Below are 19,743 nucleotides of genomic sequence, written 5' to 3'. Positions count from 1 at the left end.
AGGAGGTGGGGTGAGAGGCTTGGGGGACCAGGAGGGGGTGGGCTGAGAGGCTTGGGATACCATGAGGAGGTGGGGTGAGTGGCTTGGGGTACCAGGAGGAGGTGGTGTGAGAGGCTTGGGGTACCAATAGGAACAGAGGTGAGAGGCTTGGAGTACCAGTAGGAACAGAGGTGAGATTCTTGGAGTACCAGTAGGAACAGATGTGAGAGGCCTGGAGTACCAATAGGAACAGATGTGAGAGGCTTGGAGTACCAGTAGGAACAGAAGTGAGAGGCTTGGAGTACCAATAGGAACAGAGGTGAGATTCTTGGAGTACCAGTAGGAACAGATGTGAGAGGCTTGGAGTACCAATAGGAACAGATGTGAGAGGCTTGGAGTACCAGTAGGAACAGATGTGAGAGGCTTGGAGTACCAATAGGAACAGATGTGAGAGGCTTGGAGTACCAATAGGAACAGAGGAGAGAGGCTTGGAGTACCAGAAGGAACAGAGGTGAGAGGCTTGGAGTACCAGTAGGAAAAGATGTGAGAGGCTTGGAGTACCAATAGGAACAGAGGTGAGAGGCTTGGAGTACCAATAGGAACAGATGTGATAGGCTTGGAGTACCAGTAGGAACAGAGGTGAGAGGCTTGGAGTACCAGTAGGAACAGATGTGAGAGGCTTGGAGTGCCAATAGGAAAAGATGTGAGAGGCTTGGAGTACCAATAGGAACAGAGGTGAGAGGCTTGGAGTACCAATAGGAACAGATGTGAGAGGCTTGGAGTACCAGTAGGAACAGAGGTGAGAGGCTTGGAGTACCAATAGGAACAGAGGTGAGAGGCTTGGAGTACCAGTAGGAACAGATGTGATAGGCTTGGAGTACCAATAGGAACAGATGTGAGCGGCTTGGAGTACCTATAGAAACAGAGGTGAGAGGCTTGGAGTACCAATAGGAACAGATGTGAGAGGCTTGGAGTACCAGTAGGAACAGAGGTGAGAGGCTTAGCCATATCCTCTCCACTAATCTCTTCTCCCCTCTCCAGTGACAGCAGAGTCAACATGTTCACCTTGCCAGCCCCCTGCAGTTGACTTCCAGCCCTGACAGAGAGAGGACTGGATGTGCATCAATGCCCTCCTGTACGCTATCTGCCTCAGTGGTCCTGTAGGAGATTAGACAGCCTCTATCTGAGTGGCAGTGGCCCCGACACATGCTTAGCTCACAAAGCACAGCTCCACTAGGCTGCATCAGGATTCAGCAGGCTGGTAGCAAAATGTACAGAGGGTCAGAGAAGCATATTCTAGTTCACAGTTCGTACCACAGTAGACAACAGGTAAACAGTGTTGGACTTCAGCTTTAGGTAAGTCAAATATGTTCTTACAATATATACCTGGTAAGTCAAGAATGCGTTGTAAGATAGTGACGTTTACAAAGAGCAAAACAGGAAGAAAGGATTTTTATATTCTGTTTTGAACTTGCCAATGAATTACCTTAAATGAATCCATTTTGTTGTTAAAATACTGAAGTGGACGACAGTACTTAAATACCTCCAAAATACAGTTCTGAAGAGGGGCTTTTGGGGAATTAACTATTAACATTAACAAAAAAGCCACTTTTATCCAGACTTAAAGTCCAGTCTTCTCTTGCTTGTTTTGGAGCTGGATTCTCTTGGCTGCTGGCCTTTGTTTGGAGAGTACTGTGCGAGGGGGTTGAGGAACACGGTGTCTTTCTGTTCGTCTATGCTCACTCCTATTAAATTGATCGTCTGCTGCCTGCTGTTGACAGCGTGCATTCTGAGAGGGCCATGCTGAGCTGAGGCGAGGGGCCAAAGTGGAAAATTCGGACCCCTAATGTTTGACGCTGGTGGGAGGAGACCCCCAATGTATTGTCTGAGGCCTACTGCAGGGCTAATACACAAGGCCTCTGCAAGGGCCATGTTCAACACACACACACACACAAACAGACAGACAACACACCACGATAGCTGCTGTCAACAGGCCAGTGTGTTTTGGATGTAAGAGAGCAACAGATGCTGTGTCCATGAACACACACACTCATTTAGTGTGCCCAATAGGCAGTTTGATATCATCTCCCCTCTGTCCACCTTAATTGAATCACTCCTCTTTTCTATCAGTCAATCTTCACAGAACACACCTGTGATCGTCTCCAATCCACAGACAAATCTTTGTCAAAGATTATGGATATACTTTTTTCTCAAAGTTGCCGGGATGTCACATGTCCTACTTATATCAGGACACTCGTAAAAACCTAAGCATTGCGGAACTTATATTTTCTCAAATAGACCTCACGTAGCAAATAAGCCATTCATTTTTATGTTGACCAAATTCGACACTCTCTCATTAAACTCCATACAAAATCTCATTGCTTGGTAGGTGAAACAATACAAAAAAACGCCACCTGCTGGAGGGAGACAAATTTTCAGCCGAGTTGGGCCTCTCTCTTTCTCTTCCTCTCTGCCTTCGTCTAATGAGTCTCGCAGGAGGGAAGTTGTCAGGCCCCATTGGCAGGAAGTCCAAAAGAAAAGGCATCCCTGTTGTGTCCCGGCGTTAATTTTTAGCACAGACTTAAGAACACTTTCAGAGGTGAGCAGTCTGGGGCATGTGGATTAGTGAACAAAGAGAATACTTAAGTGCTGTCTGTGTTTGCAAGGATGGTGTGTGTATGTGTGTGTGTTCACGTGCGCGAATTACAGACAAGGAGTCAGACCGAGCTGCAGGCAACCAGTCTAACTGATTACATTATCCGTGTCCCTTGCCACTGTCTATCATCACAGAGCATTAAAGTACGTTGCTTGCCTAGTCTTTTAAGTAGTGTCAGTATATGTTTATCATCGAAACTCAGAGAATGCCTCCTGAAATACCCTGAAGGAGCAGGATTACTCAATTACCAGTCAGCTGAGAGATGCATGTTTTCTTCTTCTGCCGTCCATTATATAAATTGGCCTCAACAAGTGAAGGGGCCATAGTTTAGACTTTGTACTTTGCTGACAACTAGACTTTACACTTCCCTTTCAATGAAACACAGTAGGGTCTTAGATGGTTGGAAATAGTTTTGGGTTGAGAATCCTATTGTTATTCCATGTGTTCTAGCAAATCACACAGTATACAGTAAATGTATGACTCATTTTTCCTGTTATCTGACAGTGTACCAGTCTGGTATGGACAACTTATTCACTATTCACTCAGTTTGAGTCAATAGAGTCAAGGATGTGTCTGTGACTAATATACTATATGAGTCGAAAGGATTTACGCATGCAAATCAGTTGGGAAATTACAATACTTTCACGGTTAACCAAAACTCAAAGGTCTTTATAAAAGAACTGTCCTCGATTCTTCTTCTTACTTTCTCCATCACTATCTCCAATTTACTCTAGAAGTTGGAACAATGCACGTTGTCGTCCCTGGTCGCTCGCCCTTGCTATTTTTGTTCCTGTGCTTTCAAGATACAATTGTTTTCCTCCTCAGACTTTTTTTTTTCTCTAGGGCTTTTGCTGGTGCATAACAGCTTCCCGTTATTCTTTGTCTCTCTCCCCTAACCTAAGCTGGCTCCAACAGTCCAGTCTCGGCTGTGAGTCAAGTCCAGTGCCAGAATGTGACATCATTGGGGTCTGGACAAGCCCCTCCCCTTCTGCCTTTTCTCCTCCCTTCTCTCCCTCTTGTCCCTCCATCCCCCTGCCATATTGAACAGACCGCCAGGCAGCCACACTTCCAATATGACAGACAGACAGACAGACAGACAGACAGACAGACAGACAGACAGACAGGCAGGCAGGCAGGCAGGCAGGCAGGCAGGCAGGCAGGCAGGCAGGCAGGCAGGCAGGCAGGCAGGCAGGCAGGCAGGCAGGCAGGCAGGCAGGCAGGCAGGCAGACAGACAGACAGACAGACAGACAGACAGACAGACAGACAGACAGACAGACAGACAGACAGACAGACAGACAGACAGACAGACAGACAGACAGACAGACAGACAGACAGACAGACAGACAGACAGACAGACAGACAGTCTGGTCATTTTGCCTTCAGCCAAGGACATACCCCTGCTTTGTGTCTGAGGATAAGCAAAAACTCCAATCCTTCCAAATCGTACATGTTCAGCACTGCCCCAAACTGATGCAGTAAATAGAGTGATAAGGCTGTGTGTGTTGAGAAATAGCATGAACCCTCACTCTCCAATTCCAAACATTTAGCCTGGTCCCACAGGAGAACAGGATACGCTTGCTCTGTGGAATGTCTACGGGATCACACGGCTGGCTCCAGTTCCGGACAAACTACAGCCTTTGTGTTCCTCCTCCTCTTCAATCTTTCGTGTTTCATAAAACCTGGCAGTAAAGAGCTAACATTTCTTCTACACCACATTTCTCTTTCTTGGACCACTCTAGGACCATTCTTGGAAGACATCTGTCTTTGTTTAGTTGTGTACATTAGAACAATTTAACATGTTATAGTTGTTTTCTATGACGCCAGAGGGAGAACCAGAGGAAGACCGGAAGAGATTTTCCAGTATTTTTACATTTATTGCAGGCAGGCCGAGGGCCACCTTTAGCCTTCATTAAAGGTGAGGAATCCAGGCAGCCATCCTCAGATACTGTATTATCCTGTGATGGCGTCTCATCCGAATCACAACCACACACTAATGGGTACCACACAGACCCACTCCTGGGTGAGCCCCCTTTAATTAATATTAAAGAGGGAATGAGAGAGATCAAGTCAGTGTGTGTGTGTGTGCCTGTGCATGCTTGTGTGTGTCAGAGAGAGAGAGAGAGAGAGAAACAGAGAGTGAAGGACGAGGGAGAGAGAGAGCACAGCACATGATAAATAAATTACTAATATGTGCTGACCAGACACTGTCAGAAAATGAAAAAGGAAGTCTGCGTAGGAAATAGCAGTGTAGGATTACATTTGTCCTCTAAGCACTGATCTAGGGTCAATTTCCTCAATTGATTTCTAATTGGTCCTACTGCAATTTACGGTACAACTTTTTGACATCCACACACACAGCCCCATTCCCCATGCAGGGCTGTTGGATGTGTGTTTTCACACTACTGTGTATGTAGTGTAAGCCTGTAAGGGGTGACCCCAGCTCTATGTTATGTTTGGCATGTGTTTGCACTTATCAGGCTAACCAGAGGAGGTGTCCCTAATGTTGACTCTCAGCCACATGGGAAAGCTAGCTAACCTAGCACGCTAACACTCATCTGGCATCAAACTCATGAGAAATCTAGCCAAGTGTGCTAACTGTCATCTGGCATCAATCTCATGAGAAAGCTAGCCTGGTGTGCTGATGCTCATCTGGTATCAATTTCACACAGACACTCTCCCAGAACAACATTTTCCCCCAGGAACGGGACAAATATTCCAGCTATATGGAGCTACCGTAGCTATCTACTATATGGACTCCAGATATGATGTGGGCTATACAAACTGAATTGAATCTAACAATGCAGAACATTTTGAAAAGAGAATGCTATTATTTGAAAAGCTACAGTCATTTGAACAAATATGACTACAGTAAAATCATATTACCTCACATATCAGTGTACTGCATATTGGAACCTGTGTCTTAATCTTGGACATCTTTACACTGGACATACTGGTCGATTGAAATGCAGTGGAAGCCTTCCACAGTAGTTTAGGACAGGCGAACCGTATAGATTGCCTTACCTCAGTAGTGTAATGCAGGCTGAGGATGTGAACTTCTTTGCTGTCCTGAGTGGTATAGTTGGTCCAGCAGCCTGGAAGCATCTCTCTCAACCTGATCCAGGCATTCTGGTTTTCAGGGACCGCCACTGGCTCACAGGTCTGCTGGGATGCTGGGGAAGAGACAGAGGGAAACCTGGTTAAACAAAGTAGAGAGTTCACATTTTCCAGGACCATACATTTTATTGAACCTTTATTTAACGAGTCTAGAACAAATTCTTTATTACAATGATGGCCAATAATGTGGAATGGGTTCTGCATGGAACCGAAAAGGGTTCTACCTGAAACCAAACATAGTTATTCAAAGGGTTCTCCTATGGGGACAGCAGAAGAACCCATTTTAGGTTCTAGATAGCACCATAAAAAGAGAAAACCAAGGAGAGCTGATTGAGCTAACACCCTCTATTATGACCATATGAATAATGCATTATGCATTTCCTCATAATGTTTTATGCATAAACCATTTATACAGTAAAGCCCAAGATACAGTATCATTAGCGAGATATATTAATAGATATGTTAGGCAACATGCAAGAGCTCGGTAGACTAGCACTATAATACATGATCTGAAACACATATTCAATCACCTTCTTGGTTACAGATTAGCCTAGCCTATGGAGGGTGTTGTTTTCCTGTTCTATTCATCTCTGATTCCACCACATGCACTCCATCACTCGTGACTCAGTGACTGTCTATGGAAGGGAAGGAGGGGACAAGGGTTGCATGGTGGGTCATTAGGAAGCAGCACTGCCGTGTGTTGTAATCAGGAGATAAAGTAAGGAGTATGGATGCTAAATGTGTGGGAGGGGCTGCCGGTCTGACTGGCACGGCTGATAAGTCGAGTTTATCTGGGACCTCACGGCCATATGGGTAACATTAAATCAAGTCCATTCCTCTGCTATTCCTCACTCCCTGACTACACCATGCCGCACCACAGGGAGTTTCCTCCCCAACCTCTGCTCTCTGTCACACAGACACAGGGCAGCTGATTTACTTTTTTTTAAAGTATGTATTTGCTTTATCTGTTCCTAATACTTTGTCCCCTGGTTGGAGTGTCCTTTTGGTGCTTTATAAATATTCCCCACCATTAAACCGCCTCCTTCCTCAGGATGAGCAGGGTCAGGTGTCGCTTCCTACCCAATCAACAGTCAGCACTAGGACCAAGTCCCGCCCATCACAGTAAGATCTGATTAGGGCTTTATCTGCACCTTGCGGGGTCATTGGGTGGCAGGCGTCACGGTTGCGGCACGTTCAGATCTGGATTGGCTGTGCTGGGGCCTGGGCTGGGCCCTGATGTCCCACAGCTCAGACTGTCTGTCTCCTGACCCAGATATGATCACAGGGAAAATACAACAGACGACCCTGGTCTGAGTCTCTGAGTCCCAATCAGTAGACACGCATCTAAACAGGATACCACTGACACCCATTATGGAAAGGGATTATATTATTGAGCACAGAGGACAATGCTCCATTGAAAAATGTATAAGGATTTTCAGCTTGTTCTATGTGATGGATCTTTTTTTTAAAATTGGAATGAGTCGGTGGTAAAGATGAATCGAAAACCTTGCCATTTTCTAGAAAGATCAGTTATCATTCAGCTGATATGTTTCACAGTTGCAGAATTAAATGACCGGATTTAGACACATACAGTGCCTTGCGAAAGTATTCGGCCCCCTTGAACTTTGCGACCTTTTGCCACATTTCAGGCTTCAAACATAAAGATATAAAACTGTATTTTTTGTGAAGAATCAACAACAAGTGGGACACAATCATGAAGTGGAACAACATTTATTGGATATTTCAAACTTTTTTAACAAATCAAAAACTGAAAAATTGGGCGTCTTCACAAAACAATACAGTTTTATATCTTTATGTTTGAAGCCTGAAATGTGGCAAAAGGTCGCAAAGTTCAAGAGGGCCGAATACTTTCGCAAGGCACTGTATAATGATTTATTCTGATAACTTATTACGAGAGTTCAAAACTGCTATGAACTTCTAAGAGACAATCATAGCTTCTCAGTTTCTTGGCCTGTTCATATTCACAAAGCATATGAGAGTACCAGTGCTGATCTAGGATCAGGTCACCCCTGTCCATATAACCTTATTCATTATGATCTAACAGGCTAAACTGATCCTATATCAGCGCTCCTGCAGACCAAGGCCTTCCTTACTATAACTACAAGGTGCAAGGCCTATGGGGGAGGGGGTTTATGGTTGATCAGCACCATGGAAGGATGGAGGGAGAGAGAGAGGGGGGTTGAACAGGAAACAACAATATTCATGAGGGCAACAGGAAATGCCCGGTTTAGACATCTGGCCTGATGATGACAGAGAGCCCGGGCAGAGGACATTTTCACCACTACGAGGGAGAGGAATGGAGGGAGAGAAGGGAGAGAGAGAAGGGGCATGAGTAAAGTCAAGCCAATGCCCACCACACAAACAGCTCTTTCTTTCCAGCCTCTCATCTTTTCGTTAATGAACTGTGGCTTTCTTTCTTTCCCCACTGCTCCATAAGCGAGCTCCTCACTCTCTTTTCTCATCATCCCTCTTCTCCTGCCCTAGTCAAGGCCTGGCTTCCTGTTATTCTGCCCGTGCCTTCATAATGTCCACTTAACAGCCAGATTACCTGCCATAAAGAAACGCTGTCTCGTGACAGAGTCAACAGCCTGTGACTGCGCCGGACTGCTTTACGTAAATCAACCCCTGGTGTCTGCACCACCGGGCAAAGCACACACACACCACACACACACACACACACACACACACACACACACACACACACACACACACACACACACACACACACACACACACACACACACACACACACACACACACACACACACACACACACACACACACACACACACACACATCCTCTCCTTATCCTATTTACCAGTCACTAAAAATATAAACCTTAGTCACACTAACCCTTCTGCCTGACCCGGAAATGCTAACGGCCTCACTAAGCGGTTTGCTGGTAAATGAGCTATAGAGAAGTGCTGTTCCATTCCTCCTCTGTCTTTATCTATTTTTATCAGCAGCGCCTTACATTTTATTTTCCATTGGAAGAAGAGATGTTTAGGAATGATAGTGGTGATTCCCATTTAGATGTGAGTTAGATGTGAGGCGGAGTCAGGGTTGAATGAATGCATCATGATTTTAGATGCCAGAGGATGTAGCCTACAGTGTATGAGATGTATGATGTGATATAGGATGATAGGATAGTAGAGGATGTTTAGAAAATGATGATGTGTCACAGTGTTCATCTGAGTATTTAGGTCTTTGGCTTGTATCGCGTCTGGAAATCTTGCGGAATCTGCCATTAATACCTCTCCTCCTCCCTTATCTTTTCTGCCTGCTTGTATCTGTCTCTTGACTGCCCCTTCTAGTCTCATTGTTCTGGTCAACTCCCAGACCTGATGCTGAGCCAAAGAAAATGCCCAAATAGGCATGTGTCTCCTGTCTGAGGGGCAGACTACAGTGGGGCTCGAGGTATGGGGAGGGGGGATTTCTCAATACTGTAAAGTACACAAAGTTAGCCCTCTGACACAGCCTGGTACATTCCAAGTCTACTATCTGTGCCTTCTTGTTTTTTTTTGTACATAAATAGTTTGTTTAATATTAATGTTTATACCTAACATTGTGGGAAATGTTTAATATCTACAGATGACCCTGACGTATTACACAACTAAACAGCAAAAATAATTTAAATTATTATTTCCAATCTTGTAATCTTTTTTTGCAACTTGCCCATCTCTTCAAGGCATACTGTACCGATCTTAATTTGACCATCCTATTGCAGGATACATGTTTAACTTGTAGTATATTTGAGGTTTAAAAAGGCTTCTGAACTTCGTTCTTAGAAATGTCCGACTTTGATCAACTCCTACAAAAATGTACATAAATTATAATTGTAAAAGAGCAGAAAGGCCCGCACACTGTTTATGCTCCCAATTCACAGCTTTAATGACAACGTTTCAATCCGAAACAGATCTTCATCAGGTCAAACAGTCTGAGTGCTTAAATCCCAAAATATACACATTTCACTTCATATGTCCACTAGGCACATGACACATGGTGGGTGTGGAAGCAATTAGATTCACTTAAGCGCATAGTCAATCATAATTAATCACAGAGGCTATACACTACCATTCAAAAGTTTGGGCTCACTTAGAAATAAATTAAATGAGTTGAAAAATGAATAGGAAACATAGTCAAGACGTAATGATATAATAATGATTTTTAATTGAAATGATTGTGTCCTTCAAACTTTGCTTTCGTCAAAGAATCCTCCATTTGCAGCTATTACAGCCTTGCAGACCTTTGGCATCCTAGTTGTCAATTTGTTGAGGTAATCTGAAGAGATTTCACCGCATGCTTCCTGAAGCACCTCCCATAAATTGTATTGGCTTGATGGGCACTTCTTACGTACCATACGGTCGAGCTGTTCTCATAATAGCTCATTATTGTTGGAGCTGTGCTTTGGGTCATTGACCTGTTGTAGGAGGAAATTGGCTCCAATTAAGCATTGTCCACAGGGTATGGCATGGCATTGCAAAATGGAGTGAAACCCTTCCTTCTTCAAGATCCCCTTTACCCTGTACAAATCTCCCAATTTACCACCACCAAAGCACTCCCAGACCATCACATTGCCTCCACTATGCTTGACAGATGGCATCAAGCACTCCTCTAGCATCTTTTCATTTGTTCTGTCACGGCCTGATCTGTCTCACCTGTCCTTGTGATTCTCTCCACCCCCTCTAGGTGTCACTGATTTCCCCCAGTGTATTTATCCCTGTATTTCCTGTTTCGCTGTGCCACTTCGTCTTGTATGTTTCCAAGTCAACCAGCGGTTTTCCCGTTCTCCTGCTTTATGCATTCTCTTTTTTCTAGTCCTCACGATTTTGACCCTTGCCTGTTTCTGGACTTTGTACCCACCTGCCTGACCATTCTGCCTGCCTTGAGCACGTGCCTGTCTGCCACTTGACCACGATCCTGTACCTCCTGGACTCTGATCTGGTTTTGACCTTTTTGCCTGTCCACAACCATTCTCTTACCTATCCCTTTGGATGAATAAACATTTTAAGACTCCAACCATCTGCCTCCTGTGTGTGCATATGGGTCTCACCTTGTGTCATGATATTTTCTGCATCTCACGAATGTTCTTTGTGATCCGAACACCTCAACTTAGATTTGTCTGTACGTAACACTTTTTTTCCCAATCTTCCTCTGTCCAGGGTCTGTGTTCTTTTGCCCATCTTCATCTTTTCTTTTTATTAGCCAGTCTGAGATATGGCTTTTTTTCATCCCGGAGTCACCTCTTCACTGTTGACGTTGAGACTGGTGTTTTGCGGGTACTATTTAATGTAGCTGTCAGTTGAGGACTTGTGAGGCATCTGTTTCTCAAACTAGACACTCTAATGTACTTCTCCTCTTGCTCAGTTGTGCACCGGGGCCTCCCACTCCTCTTTCTATTCTGGTTAGGGCCAGTTTGCGCTGTTCTGTGAAGGGAGTAGAACACAGCGTTGTTCGAGATCTTCCGTTTCTTGGAAATTTCTCGCATAGAATAGCCTTCACTTTTTTCAGAAGAAAGTTCTTTGTTTCTGGACAATTTGAGCCTGTAATCGAACCCACAAATGCTGATGCTCCAGATACACAACTAGTCTAAAGAAGGCCAGTTTTATTGATTCTTTAATCAGAACCACAGTTTTTAGCTGTACTAACATAATTTCAAAAGGGTTTTCTAATGATGAATTAGCCTTTTAAAATTATAAACTTGGATTAGCTAACACAACATGCCATTGGAACACAGGAGTGATGGTTGCTGATAATGGACCTCTGTACGCCTATGTAGATATTTCATAGAAAATCTGTGTTTTCCAGCTACAATAGTAATTTACTACATTAACAATGTCTGCACTGTATTTCTGATCAATTTTATGTTATTTTAATGGACAAAAAAAACACTTTTCGTTCAAAAACAAGGACATTTCGAAGTGACCCCAAACTTTTGAACAGTAGTATACATATGGTCATAAAGGATTACATACAATACCCAACCATATGACCATTGGCAGTGGCCGTAGATATAATTACAGTGACCTATTTCAAAAACAACTTGTGTACCTCTAATAATTGTATATTAACGAGATGGGCACATGTAATAATTACAGAAAATATAATATACTGTATACTGTATGTACAAAATGACCAAGTGGAGACCTGGATGGCAGGACAAATCAATGTGACATATTCATGTAAGAAATGGTCTGATATCAAACTCTTGGTTAAGACCTTTTGGAGACATGACAGACAAACGGTGAATCCAATACAATTCTCTTCTCAGTAATACACTATCCGTATCTCCAAGGACTCTTAACATATTCGATACCAATGTATCTCAGAGAGCTGATATTGTGACGAGCCTCCATGAAATGCGCCACAGGGCTTCTTGACCAGAGAAGCTTCTTGACCAGAGAAGCCCTGTGGCGCATTTCATGGAGGCTCGTCACAATATCAGCTCTCCGGGATACATTGGTATCGAACATGTTAAGAGTCCTTGGAGATACTGGTATTACTCATGTGTTCTGCTATCCTTGTTTTCAGAGCTCGTTTTGTTTTTACTACATAGCATAGACCACTTATACACTTGATCAGATATACCACATTTTTGGTGGAACACATAATGATGCCATTAATCTTAATGGCCTTGCCCGTAATAGGGTGATTGAACAGTGTGCATTTTTTCATGAAGTTACTTAATTATTAATATTTCTTGTTGTTGCTGTAGCAAACTGGCTCAAATTAAGATCCTATCCTATCTGTAGGTGTATTGAGAACAATGACATCACGTAGCTGATAAAGCCAGTGTGGCTCTTTCCTCTAAAAAAACTGTCAAAAAGCAGAAATATTAAACCGATTACTTTATCATCATCCTAATCTGACTTGGATCAGACTATCAGTTCTTGTTTGAAAGGTGAAAGGTCCAACGTCAGTATTCTGTGGAATGGATCTCCCGACTCAGCAGAAAGAGGACCTTGGCTGGAAATAAAAACCCACACAACTCTGACATTAAGGGTAATATATTCAAGAGAGGCATTGTGACCCTGCCAGCAACAAGCCACCTGGAATCAGTGACTTCCTTTATTGAGTCTCTTCACAGAGTCAAAGGATCAAACCACTATTCACTTTGACAGAGAGGAAGAGCAAAATGCAGATGTGGCAGTTTTGACTTGTACTATTCTACATTCACCCTTTATTTGAGATAGGATATTCATTATTGTACATCAAGACCTAAGACATTTATTTAAAAAGATAGTCGGGGGAAGAGTATGTTTAGTTATTTTTTGTTATTCATGAATACAGTAGTCTGCCAAAAGCCACAGACTTGTAGCCCCCTTACTACAGGACCTGAACAATAAATCTTACACGTTGATGAAAACTTATTCTATTTTAGTCTAGCAGTAGTATTCCACTACTACGTTAAAAAGTACAAAATAATAGTCTGTAATTTTGTTGTCTAAAATGTATTTCAGGCATGGGCAGTATTTATGTTACATGTACTTGAAATATGTATTTAAAGTACTTTTCAGTATTTTGTCATTTGGATTACACTGGGCTGAATGACAATCAAATGTATTTTGTAACAACATACTTTGGAGAGCTGTAATTTGTATTTTCTAAATACAAAATACTTTTCTATGCCATTTTTTATAGTGGTTCACCATTTTGTGCCCCCCTTTCACCATGCATTGGTATCAAAAGTCTGATGACACTATGGTGTGAGCATCTGCTAAATTAACTAAATAAAAATGGCCTGCTCCCGCATCTCCAGCTCTACACACCTATTGTCCCGCTGTTTCCGCGGCTGCAGACTGAGGCCTGACCATCTACAGGAAAGTAAACAAGTTCTTATCAGCGCTCTGCAAGGGCCCACAATGTCCCCAGGCCTCTCACCCCTATACTGCACTGCACAGTGCCTTAACTCTCTCCTTATATCCTCAGGCCATACAAATCTCCACAGTCTATCAATAAGTCCCTGATTATCACTGTCACTTTCACTGCTACTGTGTATGTACAATTGAAGTTGGAAGTTTACATACACTTAGGTTGGAGTCATTAAAACTCGTTTTTCAACCACTCCCCAAATGTCTTGTTAACAAACTACAGTTTTGGCAAGTTGGATAGGACATCTACTTCATGCATGACACAAGGAATTTTTCCAACAATAGTTTACAGACAGATTATTTCACTTATAATTCAGTGTATCACAATTTCAGTGGATCAGAAGTTTACATACACTAAATTGATTGTGCCTTTAAACAGCTTGGAAATTCCAGAAAAGTATATCATGGCTTTAGAAGCTTCTGATAGGATAATTGACATCATTTGAGTAAATTGGAGGTGTACCTGTGGATGTATTTTAAGGCCTACCTTCAAACTCAGTACCTACTGTATGTGGTAGTACGGGGGATGGGTATTTTGTGTGTGGTGTGTGCGTGTTATTTGGGGCTGTTATGTGGCACGGACATTGGTGATGTGAAAGCTGGTCTGGAGACAGCTTTTCTTCATATACAGTAGCTCTGTTTATACCTCTGGGAGCCGTTTGTCAGATGCTTTTGTCGGAAGTACAGTAGACGCAACAACAAATCCAATGACGCATGGAGGGCCTATGGCTCACTCACACACACAACACAAGCCTATCTCTTAGAGGCTTGAGAGTTGTCTCCCAGTTAGTCTTCATGGCCTGTCTGTGTGCTGCTGTTCCTAAAGCAATATGCTTTGATGTAGACAAACTGTGTGTGCTGTTGTCATTCACTACACTAGCAGTTCTTTCCTAGAACGGTGATGCAAGAAACTTTCGATATGGTGAATGTTAAGTGCATTGCCGTTCCCTGTTGATATATGCTCTCCCACTTTCTCCATATCTCTCTCTGTTTCTCCCTTTCACACACACACACATACAGAAACATCTATCTGTAACTTTCGAGGCAGCATCAGAGAGGGCTATGTTTTTTGTTTTGTTGGTTCAGTTGCCTCTTCTGTCAAATTGACAAGGTGTTCCATAAACACTTTATTAGTTCTCAGTCCTCAGGTTGGTCCCAGTGTGAAGAAATTAATTCATTGTAAAACGACGAGACATTTTGAATTTGCACTATAGCGATAGTCTATTAATCTTCCAGGAGTTAATTAGCAAACGTGGCTTTTGGAGGGAAAGACTAATTTAGCGGTTGCTGTGCTTACACTGTTCCGCCGAGCAGATGGAAGCAGCAGCGACGCATTGCATACTGGGTGCTTCCAATCATTCAAGATTGATATCGCTTTGCGCAGCATATGTTTCTCATAGACCAACAGACATTAACCCGTTTTTCTCCACTGATTTCCCAGAAAATATTAACGAGCCCACTTTTGGTTGGTCACATCGGGGATAGCATAGCAATTAAGATTTTTATACCTTTGACACGTTTGAGAAGTTGAAGAAGTGGAGTCAGAACCAAAGATGAAGAGATTCCGCATATTTGCAGTGTTGAGTTGTATTTTTATTTTTATTTCACCTTATTTAACCAGGTAGGCTAGGTGAGAACAAGTTCTTATTTACTACTGCGACATGGCCTTTATAACTCAAAGCAGTGCGACACAAACAACAACACAGAGTTACACATTGAATAAACAAACACAGTCAATAATACAATTATTTATCTTCCTCTAAGAGTAATGACATTGTCTGAGTGCGGAGAGTTGTCAACAAGCTAGACTATATTCCTTTAGAAAGGGAAGTACAGACTATTAACCTGTTAAATGTAATGTCGATGTAGATTTCCGCCTAAATAGACATACCCAAAAATAATTATTTATCATGAGAGGGCCATTAACAATACCTAGAAATGATTATACTGACAGAAATATTAAAATCTGAAAAAACATTTTTTTTTTAAATAGTTATACAATTCTGAGGTGTAGTCACTTTTGAGGACACAAGCTCAAGCACACAGTGAGAATATGATTTTAAAAAGTGAAAATATGAAAAATCATAGATTCTTTTTTTCCTATTCAACAAAAGTGGGGGAATAAGGCTTGAGATGATTGAAATGCTTTCTAAATATAGCAACAATCTAATTATTATAAATTACTTATGATAAGATTTCACCTTTCTTATAACTGTAAAAGAAATATGACCATACTTAGTGACAGTACAAAATTGGCACCATTTTATTAGCTGAATGTTCTGCCCAGCATCCTCTGAGCGACACAGAGACACCAATAAATACCTGCTGACTCATTACATCTTCCAACGTCGTCCCTCTGTGTTTAAATGTGCCTTTTTCATGTTGAGAAATCGATCCTTTGTCTGGATAGGCCAGAAAATGCAAAGGAGGTGTCAGATTTCACAATCCTGAGGGCGCGTTTCACAGCTAAGGCTAGGCGACGCAACAACCAATGGTGGTGTGCCATGTCATAGACTGCGTCATCGACTGACAAATTGCTATAACATCTGATATGGTTAGCTGATACTTAAAACACTTATCCAGGCATTGTAAGATTTTTCAGGTGTCAGCAACGTCTAAGCATAAGAAACTCACCCTGCATCATAGCGGAGAGCGGCATGTGAAGCAGGACAACCAGAGTTTTCCCAGGGTGCACAGTAATTCAGATTTAGATTAAAGGGAAAACAATAGAGGGAGTAGAAGGGGGGGTCAGCAGGAGAAAGAATGTCCATAAGGGAAGTAGCAGGTAAGGTAAGTGAGAGTTGAGGGTGTGTGGGGGGGAATGTCCATAGGGGGGAGTAGCAGGTGGGAAGGGGAGCCGGTAGCTGACTAGTGGTGGATATTCAGCAGCCTGTCTCTCAGTTTCTACCATGATGCTCCTGTACTGCTCGTGTCTGAGTGATTGAAGCAGGGAGAATGCATGGTTTGGGTGGCTGGGGTCACTGATGATCTTCTTAGCCTTTCTGTGACATCTGGTGTTGTAGGTGTCCTGTAAGGCAGGCAGTGTACTCCGAATGGCTCTGAAGAGCCTTGCGGCCCGTGGTGGTGGAGTTGCCATACCAGGCTGTGATGCAGCCCGCCAGTATGCTCTCAATGGTGCTCCTGTAGAACACTGTGAGAGTGTTCAGCACCCTGAGGTTGAAGAGTTGCTGTCGTACCTTCTCCACTACAGGTGTCTCTGTGGTTAGACCATTTCAGCTAGTCTGAGATGTGTACGACAAGGAGTTTGAAGTTATTTACCATCTCCACAGGGCCCCATTGATGAGGATGGGAGCGAATCCAGCCTGGTTCCTCTTGAAGTCCACAATTAGCTCCTTTGTTTTGTTAATGCTGAGGGAGAGGTTGTTTACCCAGCACCATGCAGTCAGAGTGCCTAGCTCCTCCCTGTAGGCCTTCTCGTCGTTACTGGTGATCAGGCCTACTACTGTTGTGTCATCAGCCAACTTGATGATGGAGTTGGAACTGTGTGAGGCCATGCAGTCGTGGGTATACAGAGAATACAGGAAGGACTGAGGACGCACTCTTGTGGGGCTGCCGTGTTGAGGATCAGTGTCGAGGAGGTAATGTTGCCTACCTTCACCACCTGGGGGCGGCCCGTCAGGAAGTCCAGGACCCAGTTGCATAAGGAGGAGTTCTGACCCAGGGCTGTGAGCTTTGTAATGAGATTATGGGGAGGGCACTATGGTACTGAAGGCCGCGCTGTAGTCAATGAACAGCATCCTCATATATGCATTCCTTTTGTTCCTGGAGGGTAAGGGAAGTGTGCAGTGCAATGGCGATTGCATGGTCTGTGGATCTGTCAGGGCGGTATGCGAATTGGAGAGGGTTGAGTGTGTTAGAGAGGGAGGAGGTAATATAGTCTTTGAGTAGCCTCGAGAAGCACTTCATGATGACGGAAGGAAGTGACTGCTACTGGTCGGTAGTCATTCAGTTCAGTTACATTCCCTTTCTTGGGCACGGCAATGATAGTGAACATCTTGAAGCAGGAGGGTATAGAGGCCTGAGCTAGGGAGAGATTAAAAATGTCAAAGAACACAGCAGCCAGCTGATCTGCACAAGCTCTGAAGGACGGCTAGAAATACCATATGGGCCAGCAGCCTTGCAAGGGTTAACATGTTTGAATGACTTACATACGTCCTCAGTGGAGACTGTGAGTGTGTAGCAGCCCACATTGTCATCGGGGGCTCTTCTCTGCAGCCCATGGTCATTATGCTCTAATCTTGATGAAAAGATTTAGCTCTTCTGGTAGGATGGCATTGGTGACCGTGAGGTGGTTGGCTTTCTTTTTGTAATCTGTGATCGTTAGGAGCCCCTGCCACATATGCCTTCGTCAGACCTGCTGAATTGCTCCTCCACTCTGTCTCTATACCTGTCTAATTGATGTTACGCCATTCAAAAGCGTTCTGTACACAAAAATGTTGGTCGGAACCAGTCCAGAACCGCTAAAAGTCCCCTAAATAGGCCTATCCCTGGATTACTTTCTGCTTTTCAATTCATTCATAATGGGAGTGTAGTGGGGTAATATTAATCATGTATGTACAGTGCCAGTCAGAAGTTTGGTCACGCCTACTCATTCCAGGGTTTTTCTTAATTTGTACTATTTTCTACATTGTAAAATAATAGTGAAGACATCAAAACTATGCAATAACACATATGGAATCATGTAGTAACCAATTTTTATATTTGAGATTCTTCAAAGTAGCCTCACTTTGCCTTGATGACAGCTTTGCACACTCTTGGCATTCTCACAACCATGCATTTCATCATAGCGCTTGATGGTTGTTGCGACTGCACTTGAAGAATCTTTCAAAGATTTTGAAATGTTCCATATTGACTGAGCTTCATGTCTTAAAGTAATGATGGACTGTCATTTCTCTTTGCTAATTTGATCTGTTCTTGCCATAATATGGACTTGGTCTTTTACCAAATAGGGCTTTCTTCTGTATGCCACCCTTACCTTGTCACAACATAACTGATTGGCTCAAACACATTACGAAGGAAAGAAATTCAACAAATGAACAAGGCACACCTGTTAATTGAAATGCATTCTGATTCCAATATGGCGTAGCAGTCGGACGTGTGTTTTGTCTTGTTCCGTCCTGTCCCATGTAAATATTGTTTTACATATCGTTTTCCTTGTTTTTCCCATATATATTTTGTAGATATTTTAATCTCACGGACTGAATATACTCTCCTGCAACCCACCTCAACCAATGTGGTACGGATCTGCTATTTTTATACTTTAGAACCAGACCCCCCATCAGAAGATAGCCAGCTAACTAGCTACTAGCTAGTAGTCAGTTAGTCACTGCTATCGGTCTTCCCCATTAACTCGGACAACAGCCAGCCTCAGCTAGGTCAATACCTGCCAGCCTGCACAGCACGATGTCAACCCAGAGCATATAGGACTGCTTTTTCTCTGCCACATCTCCGGATTCCTACTGCAAGTTCTGAAGCTTTACACCAGATCATCGCAGCTAGCTAAGTGCAATCCGAGTGGCTACTCCTGGCTACTAACGTCTCTGTCCGGAAGCAAGCACCAGTTAGCCTTGAGCTAGCCTCGAGCTAGGCCCATCTCCCAGGCTTGCCGAAGAGGTCCACCAGCTAATTCTTGAGCTACAATACTCTTTTGCCAATTGGCCTGGAACCTTTACTGCCGACACAGAGCCCTGCCGATCCATCACGACTGGTCGGCTGACGTAATCGTCCGAGGTGGATTCAACAGGCTCTTCCATTGCGACATCGCGGAAGGCCCATCTACTAGGCCCGGCCCGCTAGCTGTCTGAATCGCCGTGTCCCCAACTCGCCTAGCGTAGTAGCTACTACAGAATTGTCTCCCTGACTCACCTATTGCTACTCATTGGACCCTATGATCACTTAGACATGCCTCTCCCTAATGTCAATATGCCTTGTCTATTGCTGTTTTGGTTAGTGATTATTGTCTTATTTCACTATAGAGCCCCCAGCCCTGCCAAATATGCCTTAGATAGACCATTTGTCCCACCCCCACACATGCAATGACCTCACCTGGCTTAACTGGTGCCTCTAGAGACAAAACCTCT

The 19,743-nt window shown here is 43.4% G+C and overlaps 1 protein-coding gene and 1 long non-coding RNA gene across 3 annotated transcripts in view; one reads left to right on the top strand and one right to left on the bottom strand.

Moving 5' to 3' along the window:
* LOC124048940 (endoglin-like) overlaps positions 1–19,743 on the bottom strand; it is a 54,183-nt gene that overhangs the window by 16,837 nt on the left and 17,603 nt on the right. For both annotated transcript variants that reach the window (XR_006841328.1, XM_046370129.1), the window contains exon 3: positions 5,658–5,806. Coding sequence is in view for 1 of the 2 variants with exons in the window: in XM_046370129.1 (XP_046226085.1) it covers positions 5,658–5,806 (149 nt within the window). In the remaining variant the exon portion in view is untranslated. The remainder of the gene's footprint in view (positions 1–5,657; positions 5,807–19,743) is intronic.
* Positions 1,216–19,743, top strand: part of LOC124048941 — a 33,033-nt gene continuing 14,505 nt past the window's right edge. The window contains exon 1 of the long non-coding RNA XR_006841329.1: positions 1,216–1,335. This is a non-coding gene — a long non-coding RNA (uncharacterized LOC124048941). The remainder of the gene's footprint in view (positions 1,336–19,743) is intronic.

The sequence above is a fragment of the Oncorhynchus gorbuscha genome, linkage group LG11, assembly GCF_021184085.1.
Source record: "Oncorhynchus gorbuscha isolate QuinsamMale2020 ecotype Even-year linkage group LG11, OgorEven_v1.0, whole genome shotgun sequence".
Taxonomy (NCBI): domain Eukaryota; kingdom Metazoa; phylum Chordata; class Actinopteri; order Salmoniformes; family Salmonidae; genus Oncorhynchus; species Oncorhynchus gorbuscha.
The sequence above is the reverse complement of the archived record's forward strand: the minus strand, read 5'-3'. Positions and strand labels throughout refer to the sequence as shown.